At 52.2% G+C, this 12,552-nt stretch overlaps 2 protein-coding genes and 1 non-coding gene across 6 annotated transcripts; 2 read left to right on the plus strand and 1 right to left on the minus strand.

Moving 5' to 3' along the window:
• The first annotated feature begins 1,616 nt into the window (after positions 1 to 1,616).
• On the plus strand, positions 1,617 to 3,158 carry LOC128580992 (putative guanine nucleotide-binding protein G(I)/G(S)/G(O) subunit gamma-14). Its single transcript, XM_053583457.1, has 4 exons — positions 1,617 to 1,640; positions 1,972 to 2,041; positions 2,869 to 2,951; positions 3,033 to 3,158. Exons 1-4 carry the CDS (start codon positions 1,617 to 1,619, stop codon positions 3,156 to 3,158), a joined length of 303 nt encoding a protein of 100 aa, XP_053439432.1.
• A 499-nt stretch (positions 3,159 to 3,657) lies between these two features.
• Positions 3,658 to 12,464, minus strand: FBXW9 (F-box and WD repeat domain containing 9). 4 transcript variants are annotated; one of them, XM_053585042.1, is made up of 10 exons: positions 9,074 to 12,464; positions 7,673 to 7,812; positions 7,464 to 7,592; positions 5,732 to 5,844; positions 5,561 to 5,652; positions 4,705 to 4,853; positions 4,501 to 4,614; positions 4,291 to 4,380; positions 4,120 to 4,185; positions 3,658 to 4,044 (listed from the first exon to the last, which is right to left on the minus strand). In XM_053585042.1, the coding sequence occupies exons 1-10, from the start codon at positions 9,480 to 9,482 to the stop codon at positions 3,970 to 3,972; spliced, it is 1,377 nt and encodes a 458-aa protein (XP_053441017.1). In that variant the 5' UTR covers positions 9,483 to 12,464; the 3' UTR covers positions 3,658 to 3,969. The 4 variants fall into 4 exon arrangements, with proteins under 4 accessions (XP_053441017.1, XP_053441016.1, XP_053441015.1 ...); XM_053585041.1 differs by having other exon boundaries at positions 3,658 to 4,185; XM_053585040.1 differs by having other exon boundaries at positions 4,291 to 4,614.
• On the plus strand, positions 11,606 to 11,709 carry LOC128582949 (small nucleolar RNA U13). Its single transcript, XR_008379355.1, has one exon. It is a non-coding gene; the product is annotated as a small nucleolar RNA U13 (small nucleolar RNA).
• Positions 12,465 to 12,552: the final 88 nt, after the last annotated feature.

The following is a 12,552-nucleotide window of genomic DNA, read 5'->3' on the forward strand; positions in this document are numbered from 1 at the left end:
CCTAATTTTATTCTTTCATAATAATCTCTTTCAAATATATTCTCTGTATATATTTGTTAGCTGTTGTCTGTCCTTCCCTGATTAGAATGGCAGCTCCATGACATCAGGGGTTTGTTTTGTTTCACTGCTGTTCTTGTGTGTGGGTGTGTGTTTTTGGTTTTTTTTTTGGGGTGTGTGTGTGTGTTCTTGTGTTTTGCATAGTGCCGAGCCCATATTAGAATCTCAGCAAATGGGTGGTGCCTGTGGCTCAAGGAGTAGGGTGCCAGCCCCATAGGCCAAGGGTGGCAGGTTCAAACCCAGCCCTGGCCAAAAAAAAAATTAAAAAAGAGATAGAATCTCAGCAAACATACTTGTTAAGGGCTGAATTGTTTTCCCATAAAATTCATATGTTGAAGGGTGGCACCTGTGGCTCAGTGAGTAGGGCGCTAGCCCCATATACCGAGGGTGGTGGGTTCAAGCCCAACCCCGGCCAAACTACAAGAAAAAAATAGCCGGGCATTGTGGCAGGCACCTGTAGTTCCAGCTACTTGGGAGGCTGAGGCAAGAGAATTGCCTAGCTGTGATGCCACAGCACTCTACCGAGTGAAACTGTGTCTAAAAAAATAAAAAAAAAGGGCGGCACCTGTGGCTCAGTCGGTAAGGCACCAGCCCCATATACCAAGGGTGGCGGGCTCAAACCCGGCCCCGGCCAAACTGCAACAAAAAAATAGCCGGGCGTTGTGGCAGGCGCTTGTAGTCCCAGCTACTCCAGAGGCTGAGGCAAAAGAATTGCTGAAGCCCAGGAGTTGGAGGTTGCTGTGAGCTGTATGGTGCCATGGCACTCTACCAAGGGCAAAAAGTGAGACTCTATCTCTACCAAAAAAAAAAGTATATGTTGGGTGGCGCCTGTGGCTCAAAGTGGTAGGGCGCCGGTCCCATATGCCGAAGGTGGCAGGTTCAAACCCAGCCCCAGCCAAAACCCACAAAAAAAAAAAAAAAATATGTTGAAGCCCTAACTCCCAGGACCTCAGAATGTGATTGTATTTTGAGACAGGGTCTTTCTTATTATTATTTTTCATATGACTCATGAATGAGACAGGGTCTTTTTTTTTTTTTTTTTTTTTGGCCGGGGCTGGGTTTGAACCCACCACCTCCGGCATATGGGACCGGCGCCCTACTCCTTGAGCCACAGGGGCTGCCCATGAGACAGGGTCTTTAAAGAAATACAAACTTAAAGCAACATCATCAGGGTGGTCTAATCCAATCTGGCTGGTATCCTTTTAAGAGGAAATTTGGACACAAAAAGAGACACCAGGGATGCCTGTGAACAGAGGAAAGGCCATGTAAGGACACAGAAAGAAGGCCACCAGTTACAAGCCAAGAATAGAAGCCTCAGAAGAAACTAAACCTGCCCGCACCTTGATCTTGGATTTCCAGCCTCCAGAACTCTTGGATTTCCAGCCTCCAGAACTCCAAAATTTCTGTTGTTTAAGCCACCCATCGGTGGTATTTTGTTACGATGGCCCCAGCAGACTCATACAATGCTAAATGAATGAATGAACACCAAGGCATCAAGGTGATCCATGAGGAATGAGGGAAGGAGGTGTGATAAATATTGAGAGGCCAGACCAGGCAACATGCTGAGGGCTGTGGCAAAGAGGGTGGATTTTATTATTCTAAGAGGCTAAGAAACCTTTGGAGAGGTTTTTATTTTATTTATTTTTTTTTATTTTTTTTTTTTTGCAGTTTTTGGCCAGGGCTAGGTCTGAACCCGCCACCTCCAGCATATGGGACCAGCGTCCTACTCCTTGAGCCACAGTGCCGCCCTGGAGAGGTTTTTAAAAAGGGATTGAAGGGCAGTGCCTGTGGCTCAAAGAGGTAGGGCGCCGGCCCCATATGCTGGAGGTGGCGGGTTCAAACCCTGCCCTGGCCAAAAACTGCAAAAAAAAAAAGGGGGGAGGGTGGTTTGAAAGATTTTTTTTTTTTTAACAGATCTCACTGGCTGCCTTGAGAACAGCAAGGGGAGGGGTGGCAGAGCAGCGGGGAAGCTGGTGGCCAGGCAGTAAGTAGTTCACTGTACTGGTCCCGGTGGGCCAAGATGGGGGTATGAATGGTGACAGAAGTGACCCCATTGAGAATCTATTTGAAGGCTGATCTGATGGCACTTGAGATAGAATGAAGCAGTTGGAGATTTGGGCCTAAGCACTTGGGTATGGAGTGACAAACTTTATGTGGGGTCAGAAGGTCTGGAAGAAATATAATCCATCAGCATGAATGAGTGTATTGAGTCTCATCTGCAGGTGAGATCTCAGGCAGTGTAGACAGAGAGGAGGAAAGGTTAGGCTGTGCTCTAAGTGTGAGCATACTACATGTCAGGAGTGGCAGAGGCTGGCAATTGAGGCATATTGGGGACAGTCGGCAGGGGATCCACCAGGTCAGAGAGAGGCTAGGTCCCCTCACTCCCCCAGCCAAGCATCCAGCCCACTGGGACCCAGGTGACATGTGACATCAGGGCAGCCACAGGGCCTCCTGGGGCAGGGACCCCCTCGGTTGAGGCAGATGCTGCTGCTGCCACTGGTAACATTTCACTCCATGAGCATCCTGGCTTCAAAGTCTCTGTGGGGACAGGGGAAAAAAAGGGGGTTGGGGAAGCCAGGCCTGTACCGGGAAGGAAGGCAGAGCAGGATCCCAGAGGATCAAGCAGCTAGGCAACTTTGGCCAGAGTCCCTCAACCAAGGTACATGGGCCTCACAAAGGCCTGGGGACAGCACTCCCATCCTACAGACCTGAGGACATGGGAGGAGGTGTGGAGACCCTCAGGTAGCCCTAGGCTCCCCTAGAGGTCTGGGGTTGGGTCCACTGCCCAGAACACTATCCACTCCTCCCCAGATGACCAGCAAGGCAGTCATGTTGGCAATGACATCGGGCAGGCCCACCGGGCAGTGGAGCAGCTGCGGATGGACAGAATGAAGGTGAAGGTCAGGGTGGTGTAGGTAACAGGGAGAGGAGGTGGGCACATGTGGGCCAGGACGGCTGACTGGCTTGGTGTGCAGGAGTCCAAGGCAGCTACTGACCTGCTCCAGTTCTGCACGGAGCAGGCCAAGAGCGACGCCTTCTTCATGGGCATCCCAGCTGCTACCAACCCCTTCAAGGAGAAGAAGCCTTTTGCCATCCTATGACCCCACAACAGTGTTACCCTGTGGCCTCCCCAAACTAGGGGATCTCAATAAACATGAAGTGAATGCTCCCCAGGGTGTGGCTTGTCCGGACCGAGATGTGGACTCGGTGGGGAAGGGGGGGGTCTCTGAGGGCTTAAAGGGGGCAGGGCCTACCCCCAAGGTCACAGCCACTCAGTGCACACACCCTGGAGCTCCCCCCACCCCGCCTTCTCCCACACCCTCACTCCCACTGCACAGACATATGTCCAGCATTCGAGTTATAATCTGCACACCCACATGTCTTACACACATAGTGATATCACATACACAGGTGCCATGATCCTCAGGACTCTCTCTCTTCCTCAAAGACACAAATGTATTATGGACATCAGGGCTGAAATGTGCACCCCAGCCCTGCCACACTGTCTTACCTGCTCACCCTCACGCCCACCTGCAGGAGTCCAAGCCCCAAGCCCCAGCGGCCATGCCACATTCACCACACTCCAGGCCCAAGTACCAACATGTCAGTCAGATTTATTTCTCCTTCGCTTTCAACAGAGTGTGGGGCATCCAAATTGTAGCAATACTATACCCAAGGATTAGAAACAGCTCCCTAGGTGAGCAGCCAGAATCCTAACTTCACCTCCACAGGCATGGGGCCCAGCCCAGAGATCCCCCACCACCACCTGGTCATGGCCTGGACTCTGTGCCCTGGGCCTGCAGAGTGGGGGGCAGAGGCAGCACCAACACAGGGGAAGGTCCCCCAGAACAGTGGCTAAAACCCAGCCTACTGGCCGGCAGTATCCACATCCACAAGTCCATGTCCACCTGCTCAGGCTTGCAGTCTCCAGACCTCCAGTGACAGGCTCCCAGAGGCAGCTACCACCAAGTTGCCCTCGGCACAGATCTGGAGGGCACAGGAACATAAGGAGTCAGGAGGGCAGCACTCTAGGCGGGCAGGGCACCTGGGCCAAGGCCTTACCCCATTCAGCACATCATGGTGGTTTCGGGTGCTGATGGTCCTTGGTGGGTCTGTGGGTACATGTACCTGGTGGGGATAATGGGCAAAGATCAAGAGGCATGATCCTGGTCAGTGGGGGTACAGGGTGGGAGTGGGGACTATCCCGGAACACAAGCTGGGCAGAAGCCTCACCCGGATGGTCTTATCAGTGGACGTGGTATACAAGGCCCCTAGCGAGTGTTTGATACCTGTGATATGAGACCTGTGGCCCACATTAAAGGACTGCGGAAAGAAAGGAGAAGTGACATTCAGGTAAGGCTCTCCCAAGGCTAGCCTCCCACAACACCAGGGGTTCAGGGGCCAGGAAGGAGGCCTGGGAGGGAGGAATGGGCCCTGACAGACCCGGACTAGCCGGAAGCAACCATCACGGTTGGCAAAGACGTGCAGCAGGCCTTTGTTGTCACCGGCCCAGAGTTGGGGTTCCTGGTAGGACATGCAGAGCAGGTAGGAGTCCAGCTGTGGGAGGGACGAGGGACAGGGCAGCTCAGGCCAGGCCAGGTCAGCTGCAGCCCCCATCAGCCCCTCTGGGTCCCTGGGGGAGCCCACCTGCAGCCGCTGCAGGACGCTGTTGGTTCGGCGGTCAAACACCACCAGGGTGTGGTCCTCACTGCCTGAGATGATATGCCGATCATCTGCCAGCAGCGCCAGCACAGCGCTGGAGTGCAGCCGCCGACTTTTCAGCAAGGCCGGCCCAGCTTTGCAGGCAATGGGCCGGGAAGAAAGGGCACATCAGAGCCCTTCGAAGGCCCTCCCCAGTCCACACAAATATTCCCAGCCTCCCTCCTCCCTGGCAAAACCCTCAGTCTACTGTCTTCCACCCTGCAGGTGACCATCTCTCCTTTCTGATTCTAGCTAAATCTGGGCCATCCTGAGACCCCCAGGCCTCTGCCTGCTGGTCAGCCTGTCCCCACTCCCACTCTGGCTCTGCCTGCACTAAATGAACTGGCCCTTCAATTAAACACAATAAAAACAAAGAAATAAACAGAAAAGGATTGTGTGCTAGACAGTGTTCATTCTAGGTGGTTTATAAAAACTAACCTATTTAAACCACTGATATTCTTATTTCTTCCCATTAGCCCCATGGGGCCAGAAATGTTGTTATTATTTGGATTTCACAGATGGGGAAACTGAGGTTCAAACTCACCCGGGGTTGCACATCTAGAGAGTAGGGGAGCCAGGATTCTAACCCAACCCTGGGGGCTACCTAGGTTTCCTTTGAACCCCCTGCCCCAGTCATCTCTGTTGCCACAGCACAATGCTAGCCATTCAGTGGTTAGCATCTGGTGATGGAACTGTCACCCCAGCCAGGTTGCAAGGTCTGAGTGCCTCCTTCCCCAGCACAGCTCTGGAGATCCCAGGCATCCCTGCTCTCCCAACCCAGGCCCCAGGGCCCCTGGCCCACCTCTGGGGTCGTAGACGGTCACCTTCTTGTCATAGGTGCCAGTCACCAAGATGTCAGGACGGTAGGACAAGCACAACACAGCTGCCTTGGCCCTGAAGATACAAAGATCACAGAGCTTGGGCTATGGCCAGGCAGTGTCCCACCCCTTCAGGCCCCCAGAGCCCCTCACACTTTATCTCGCCAAACTGCTGCCCATCAGCTGCCATGTCCCAGAGCTTCACCGTGCTGTCCCAGGAGCCAGAGCACACTCGGTGGTCCTGAGCCGCCAGCGACCACACCCAGCCCTGCAAGACCAGGGGCAGCAGTCACATATAGTTCCCCACTAGGGTGCATGAGAGTGAGGCAAGGATCTTCCTGATTTTGCAGATGTGGCTCAGAAAGGGCAACAGATTCACCCAAAGCCACACAGCTTTTCCTCCCTAATGCTCACTATGACAGACACTGTGATACACAACTCTGGCTCCACATGATCCTCCCCATTTCACAGATAACAAAATCAAGGGTCAAAGAAGAGAGGGAGACAAGTGACACAAGAACCAGCAAGTCCAAACCAAGGTGAGATGAGAGTTTGGGTCTGTGGTTCAGTCTTGTATCAACAGCCCAGCACAGGCATGCCCAGGCCAATAACATTTCTAACTCAAGTTCTTCAGTTCAGACACTCAGCACCAGTGGTGGTTGTCTTAATCACATGACAATGTAAAGTGTGGCCTCCACTCCATGAACTAGGCAAACCTCACCACCTCCCTCAGTTTATTCTTCAGCAAAATGGGAAGAAAAACAGTCCTTGCCTTCCAACTAAATAGGAAAAGTGCTGGATGCCGACTGCCTGATTTCTTGCCAAACCCTCTCAAGAAGGGTACCACATGTATCCTATCAGAAAGCTTGGGTCTCACAGCCATGAAGCAGCAGAGTGGGGGCTTTGTTTTTTTTGCAGTTTTTGACTGGGGCTAGATTTGAACCCTCCGCCTCCAGTATATGGGCCAGCGCCCTACTCCTTTGAGCCACAGGCGCTGCCCTCTTTTCTTTTCTTTTCTGAGACAAAGTCTCACTCTTTTGCCCTGGGTAGAGTGCCATGGCATCATAGCTCACAACAACCTCAAACTCTTGGGCGCAGAAGATCCTCTTGCCTCGGTTTTTCTACTTTTAGTAGAGATGGGATCTCACTCTTGCAAGCTGGCTTTGAACTCCTAAGCTCAGGCAATCCACCTGCCTTGGCCTCCAAGGGTGCTAGGATTACAGGTGTGAGCCACTGCGCCCAGTCCCAGAGTAGGGGACAACCCTGAGTGTGAGGAACATGAACTCTCAGCCTAGACCACCTTTTTTTTTTTTTTTGAGACAGAGCCTCAAGCTGTCACCCTGGGTAGTGTGCCATGGCATCACAGCTCACAGCAACCTCCAACTCCTGGGCTCAAGCGATTCTCCTGCCTCTGCCTCCCAAGTAGCTGGGATTACAGGCACCTGCCACGATGCTGGGCTATTTTGGGGGATGCAGCCATCATTGTTGTTTGGTGGGCCCAGGCTGGATTCGAACCTGCCAGCTCAGGTGTATGTGGCTGGCACCTTAGCCACTTGAGCCACAGGTGCCGAGCCCCTAGACCACCTTAATGGCTGGTGGAGCTGTCCAGAGATGACAGTCATTGCTCAAAGCTGGCTGATCCACAAGGCAGCCTCTCAGGTATACCTGATGTCAACTGAACACTGTGTCAAAGTATATCCACATTAATGCATAATTCATCTCATTTATCCTCATCCTAACTGACCATTGAGCAGAAATCGAAACTGAGGCACAGAGTAAGTCACATATTTGGTCACTCTACATCACACTAACAATAGCAGAACCGGAGCCTTTAGGCAAAGCACCCTACCCAGGCCTCACACCTCATAACCCTGCCTGACCCCTCACCTTGTGGGTGCTGTTTGGTTGGGTACCCAAGGTTTTGACCAGAACCTGGCTGGGCTCTGCCCCCAGCTGCCTCAGGTCCCATAGGTTGACGTTGCGATCTCGGGAGCCTGACAGACATAGTGTCCCACCCTGGAAAGGGAAGATGAAGTTGTCAGGGCCACCTTGGCTTTCCCTTTTCCATCCCCCATCCTCCCAAGACCTTGCCTCACCTGAAGCAGCAGCACTGAATCAATGGAAGCAAAGTGCCCATCGGCCAGGCAGAAGTACTCAGCCTGGCGCCCATCCTCTGCCCAGCGGGCCAGGTGCTGCTCCAGCTCAATGCAGGCTGCTGGCCAGTCAAAGTCCTCCTCTGTAGGGCACCATGAGGAGGGTCCCCAGTGAGCAGGGACCCTGTTACCCACACCAGCTGGCTAAGCCCAACTCTGGCTTCTTCCAGGAAGCCCACTATACACCAAACTTGAACAGAACCCCATGTGGATCTCTCACTCAACCCCAAACAGGCCCAGAATCTGGCCTTGGGTCAACCTGCCCAACAATCTCTCAGGCAGGTCAAGGACTGACTGTTCCTCCAATGTCCAGAAATCAGGGGCTTCAGAAATACCTCTCCAGGCTACATCTTGGAACCCAAGCATGGAGGATAGCAACCTCAGCCCCTCGTGGGAGCTGGGGTCTCATGACTAACCCTTTTGCTTCAACCACCTGAACTAGACCAAGGTAAGTTTTTCTCAAACTAATCTCTGTAAACCAGGAAGCCTTGTCAAGATGCAGAATCCAGACTTCAGGTATAGAAGAAACCAAAGAATCTATGTTTATCAAGCTGTTTGGGAGAGTCTCACTCAGGATATTGGACAGCAACACCTTGAGAATCACCAATCTAGGATCCCCTGCTCCTCTACAGAATCAAAGCTTCCAGGTTAGTGTAATCAAACACCCAAGTTGTTACTCATATTGGCTCAAGGACCAGAAGATCCAACAATTTCAGGATCAGCAATATCTCAGGATCAACAGTATTAATTCAAGGCCCAAGTCATCATCTCCCTCAGGGACCAACCAACTTGAGAACAAGAGGAGTGACCACAAAGCCCCGCCTGAGAAGCCAGTAGATCCAGGGCTTGAGGATCTGTAGTTGCTGGTGTCAGGGATCCCAACACTGAAACCCTAACACAGTTCAAGGATTGCAGGCTCTGGACCCTGAGCTGCTGCTTCACCTGCAGCTAGGTCAAGGCCCTAGGGGGTCAGGGACTTTGGGGACACCAGTTGCTGCCTTAGCTTCTAGGTTAGACCCAGAACCCGAGGATGCTTGTGCTTATTCTTAGCCTCAATCATATATTGCATAGCCTGAAACTTCAAATCCAAGCCAGGAGTCGGGGGCTTGGTTACCGCCAGACCCAAAGCCAGAGGATCCTTTGAATTCTGAGTGCAAGGACTCCAGCCTTCAGGGTGGGTTTTCACAACCTGAGTACTCCCGGGTCTACCTCTTGGTCTACCTAAAGGTTCTCAGGGGTTTGGCACCACCCGTAGCAATCTCAGCCTTCCGCCAGAGCCAGGACAGCCATGAAACCAGCTCCAGAGGCTGCGCCCGAAGCACCCCCGATACTCCCTTCGCCCACCTTCCACCACTGGATAGGGCGCACGTACGCGGCGTTGTGCGCGTAACCTCCAGGTGACACGGTCACGTACGAGGTCGCGCAGCGCGTGGCACACGCGCGGCAGGACGTGGAACACGAGGCGCGCGTCCAAGTACAAGCAGATCTCGAGCAGCAGCTCCGGAGGAAGGCTCAGCAGACCCGGCACACCCACTGATGAGACCTTGGATGCAGCCCGGGGCTCCTGGGAGTTGGGGAACGCAGAGGGCGTGGGCAGTGGCGAGACGCGCAGGGGCGCCAGCCCAGCTTTTGGAGGACTGAGCACGCGGGCCACGTAGGCCTCAGCCTGCGCGTCAAGGTCGGGCTCAGGCTCCACGTCCGAGTCATCGTCCCAGGCGTGGAGATCGTCGTACAGCCCTGGGGATAGCTCCATGGCGACCTGGTGGGCACGGCAAGCCCGGCCCTGTCAGCTGCTAGGCCGGCGTCCGGTCTCCTAGGCAGCGCGAGGGAACTTCCGGTGCTGCCAGATGACGCAACACGCCGACCGGAAGCGAGCCCCATGCTGGGGACCGCCTCAGGCAATATATCGAGCCTCCGCGCCCAGCAATGCTTTCGCGCTATTTTTTTTTCTTAATAGGATCTGTCTTTGTTGCCACGGCTAGAATGCAGTGGTGTCATAACTCACTACAACCTCAGAGTCATGGACTCAAGCAGTCCTTCTATTTCAGCCTCTCAAGTAGCTGGGACTACAGGCACCGGCCACAACGCCCGGCTATTTTTAGAAACGGGACCAACCAGCTCAGGCTGGTTGCCAACTCCTGAGTTCCAGCAATCCACCCACCTCGGCTTCCCAGACTGTTAGGATTACAGGTGTGAGTCACCCCGCCTGGCCAGGCCAGTTCCTGATTTTTGAAACAAGCATCTCTAGTGGTGCTGATACAGTTTTAAAATGCATCTGGCGGCTTGGCGCCTGTAGCGCAGCGGCTAGGGCGCCAGCCACATACACCAGAGCTGGCAGGTTCGAACCTAGCCTGGGCCTGCCAAACAATGACAACTACAACAAAAAAAATAGTCGAGCGTTGTGGCTGGCACCTGCAGTCCCAGCTACTTGGGAGGCTGAAGTAAGAGAATCGCTTAAGCCCAAGAGTTTGAGGTTGCTGTGAGCTGTGATGTGACAGCACTCTACCGAGAGCGACAGTGAGACTGTTTAGGGCACGGCATCCCCCAACTATAGTCCTAGCAACTTGGAAGGCTAAGGCGAGAAGATTGCTTTAAGCCAGGAGCTTGAGGGTGCAGTGAGCTATGATGATGCCACTGCACTCTGGCCTGGGTGACAGAGCAAGACACTGCCCAAAATACAACACAAAAGAAAGTCTCTGATGAAGGCACCTGTTACAGAGCAAAGGCTCTTTTTCTGAGTTCACCATCAGGGGCAGAGTAGTGGTTCAAACTTCTCTCTTCTGTAGCCAGAAGCATATACTGCAAATTTTCACTGCAAAGAGATCTCAGCGAAACAGTTACTATGAATTAACCAAAACCATACTGATAAATATAGACTTCCTCTTATTTACTGAAAAGCCACTTCTGGCAGAGTGCGGCGGCTCAGGCCTATAATCCTAGCACCCAGGCAGGTGGATTGCTGGAGCTCCAGAGTTGGAGACCAGCCTGAACAAGAACAGAACCCCTTTACTAAAAATAGAAAAATTAGCCAGGGGTTGTGGCAAGCACCTGTACTCCCAGCTACATGGGAAGCTGAGGTAAAAGGATCACTTAAGGGCTGGGAGCCCTTAGCTCAGTGGTTAGAGCACCAGCCCCATGCACCAAAGGAGTGGCAGATTTGAACCTGGCCTAGGCCTGCTTAACAACAAAATGTAGTCACACAATGCTGGGCCAGGTGGCTCATGCATGTAATCCCAGCGCTCTGGGAGGCTGAGGCGGGCAGATTGCTTGAACTCAGGAGTTTGAAAGCAGCCTGAGCAAGAGACCCCCATCTCTACTATAAAGAAAACAAGGCAAGAGGATCACTTGAGCCCAAGAGCTGGAGGTTGCTGTGAGCTATGATGACACCCGGGCTGGCGACAGCTTGAGATTGTCTTTAAAAAAAAAGGATCACTTAAGCCCAAGAGTCTGAGATTGCTGTGAACTACAATGACACCATAGCACTCTATCCAGGGCCACAGGGTGAGACTGTCTCAAAAAAAAAAAAAGAAAGAAAGAAAAGCCACCACTTCTGAGCTAGGCAGTTAAGTCATCCACAAAAATCACATATGAGTAGCACTTGCAATTTTGCTGCTTTTTGCACACTTTTCTCCATGTGGCTTTGTTCAAACATCACTCTCAGAGAAGCCTTCCCAGGGTACCTTACATAAAATTTCAACCATTTTCCCCAACATCCTCTCTGCCTTGCCTTTATGGGATTTACTACTGTTCTGCTATATGGCCTACTTCTGCTATTTGTTGAATGAATATTGGGGAGGTGTCAGCATTTTTTAGTGTCCAAGTTGTTGCAGGTCATCCTTGGGCCACACAGACATTGCAACAAGATCTTATTCTCACATCCTTTTGTGATTTGTAAGTGTGATGATTGGGTTTTCAAGCTACTGGCTGAGAGGTGCCTTCTTCAAACCTAGCTAGAATGTCTGCACATTACCTATCTGCTGTGAAAAAAAAAAGGAAAAACAGGGTGGCACCTGTGGCTCAAAGGGGTAGGGTGCCAGCCCCATATGCCAGAGGTGGTGGGTTCAAACCCAGCCCCGGCCAAAAAATTAAAAAAAAAAAAAAAAAAAGAAAACAGATTCTATTTTGAAGACTTTGTGTTCCCTCAGAACTGGAGCTTTTTCTTATTTGCCTCAGTTACCGTACCTCATACATGTCTCCCTCAGGCTTGGTGCTGGGCTAGGCCTTCTACACAACTTTGTAACCTGCCCAATAATGCAGAGTTGTGAAGTCAGCTGAAGGTAAAAGAATGCTGCTCCTTCCCTCACAGTGTAGTGTATGGCAGAGGAGTATCTTTCGGTTTTTTTGAGACAGAGTCTCACTTTGTAGACCCCAGTCGAGTGCCGTGGCATCATAGTTCACAGCAAACTCAGACTCTTAGGCTCAAGCAATTCTCTTGCCTCAGCTTCTCAAGTAGCTGGGACTACAAGCATCTGCCACAAGGCCTGGCTATTTTTAGAAATGGGGTCTCACTCTAGCTCAGGCTGGTCCCGAACTCCTGAGCTCAAGGGATCGGCCCGCCTTGGCCTCCCACAGTGCTGAGATTACAGGTGTGAGGCACTGCACCCAGCTCCAAAGTCTCCCTTTTAGTGAGCTCTACTATGTTAAAGAGAATGCATTGCATATTTTATGTATGTTATACACTTTCATCTTTCATATTCACCTTCCGGTTTTACAGGGAAGACAACCGAGAAGCTTAGGGTTCCAACTTTGACCAAAGAGCCCCAGGTGGCTCTCCACATCTTCTTTACCACTACCAAAGCCAAGGAAACAGGAAGCCAGAAACC

This window comes from Nycticebus coucang, chromosome 3 (genome assembly GCF_027406575.1).
Source record: "Nycticebus coucang isolate mNycCou1 chromosome 3, mNycCou1.pri, whole genome shotgun sequence".
Taxonomy (NCBI): Eukaryota; Metazoa; Chordata; class Mammalia; order Primates; family Lorisidae; genus Nycticebus; species Nycticebus coucang.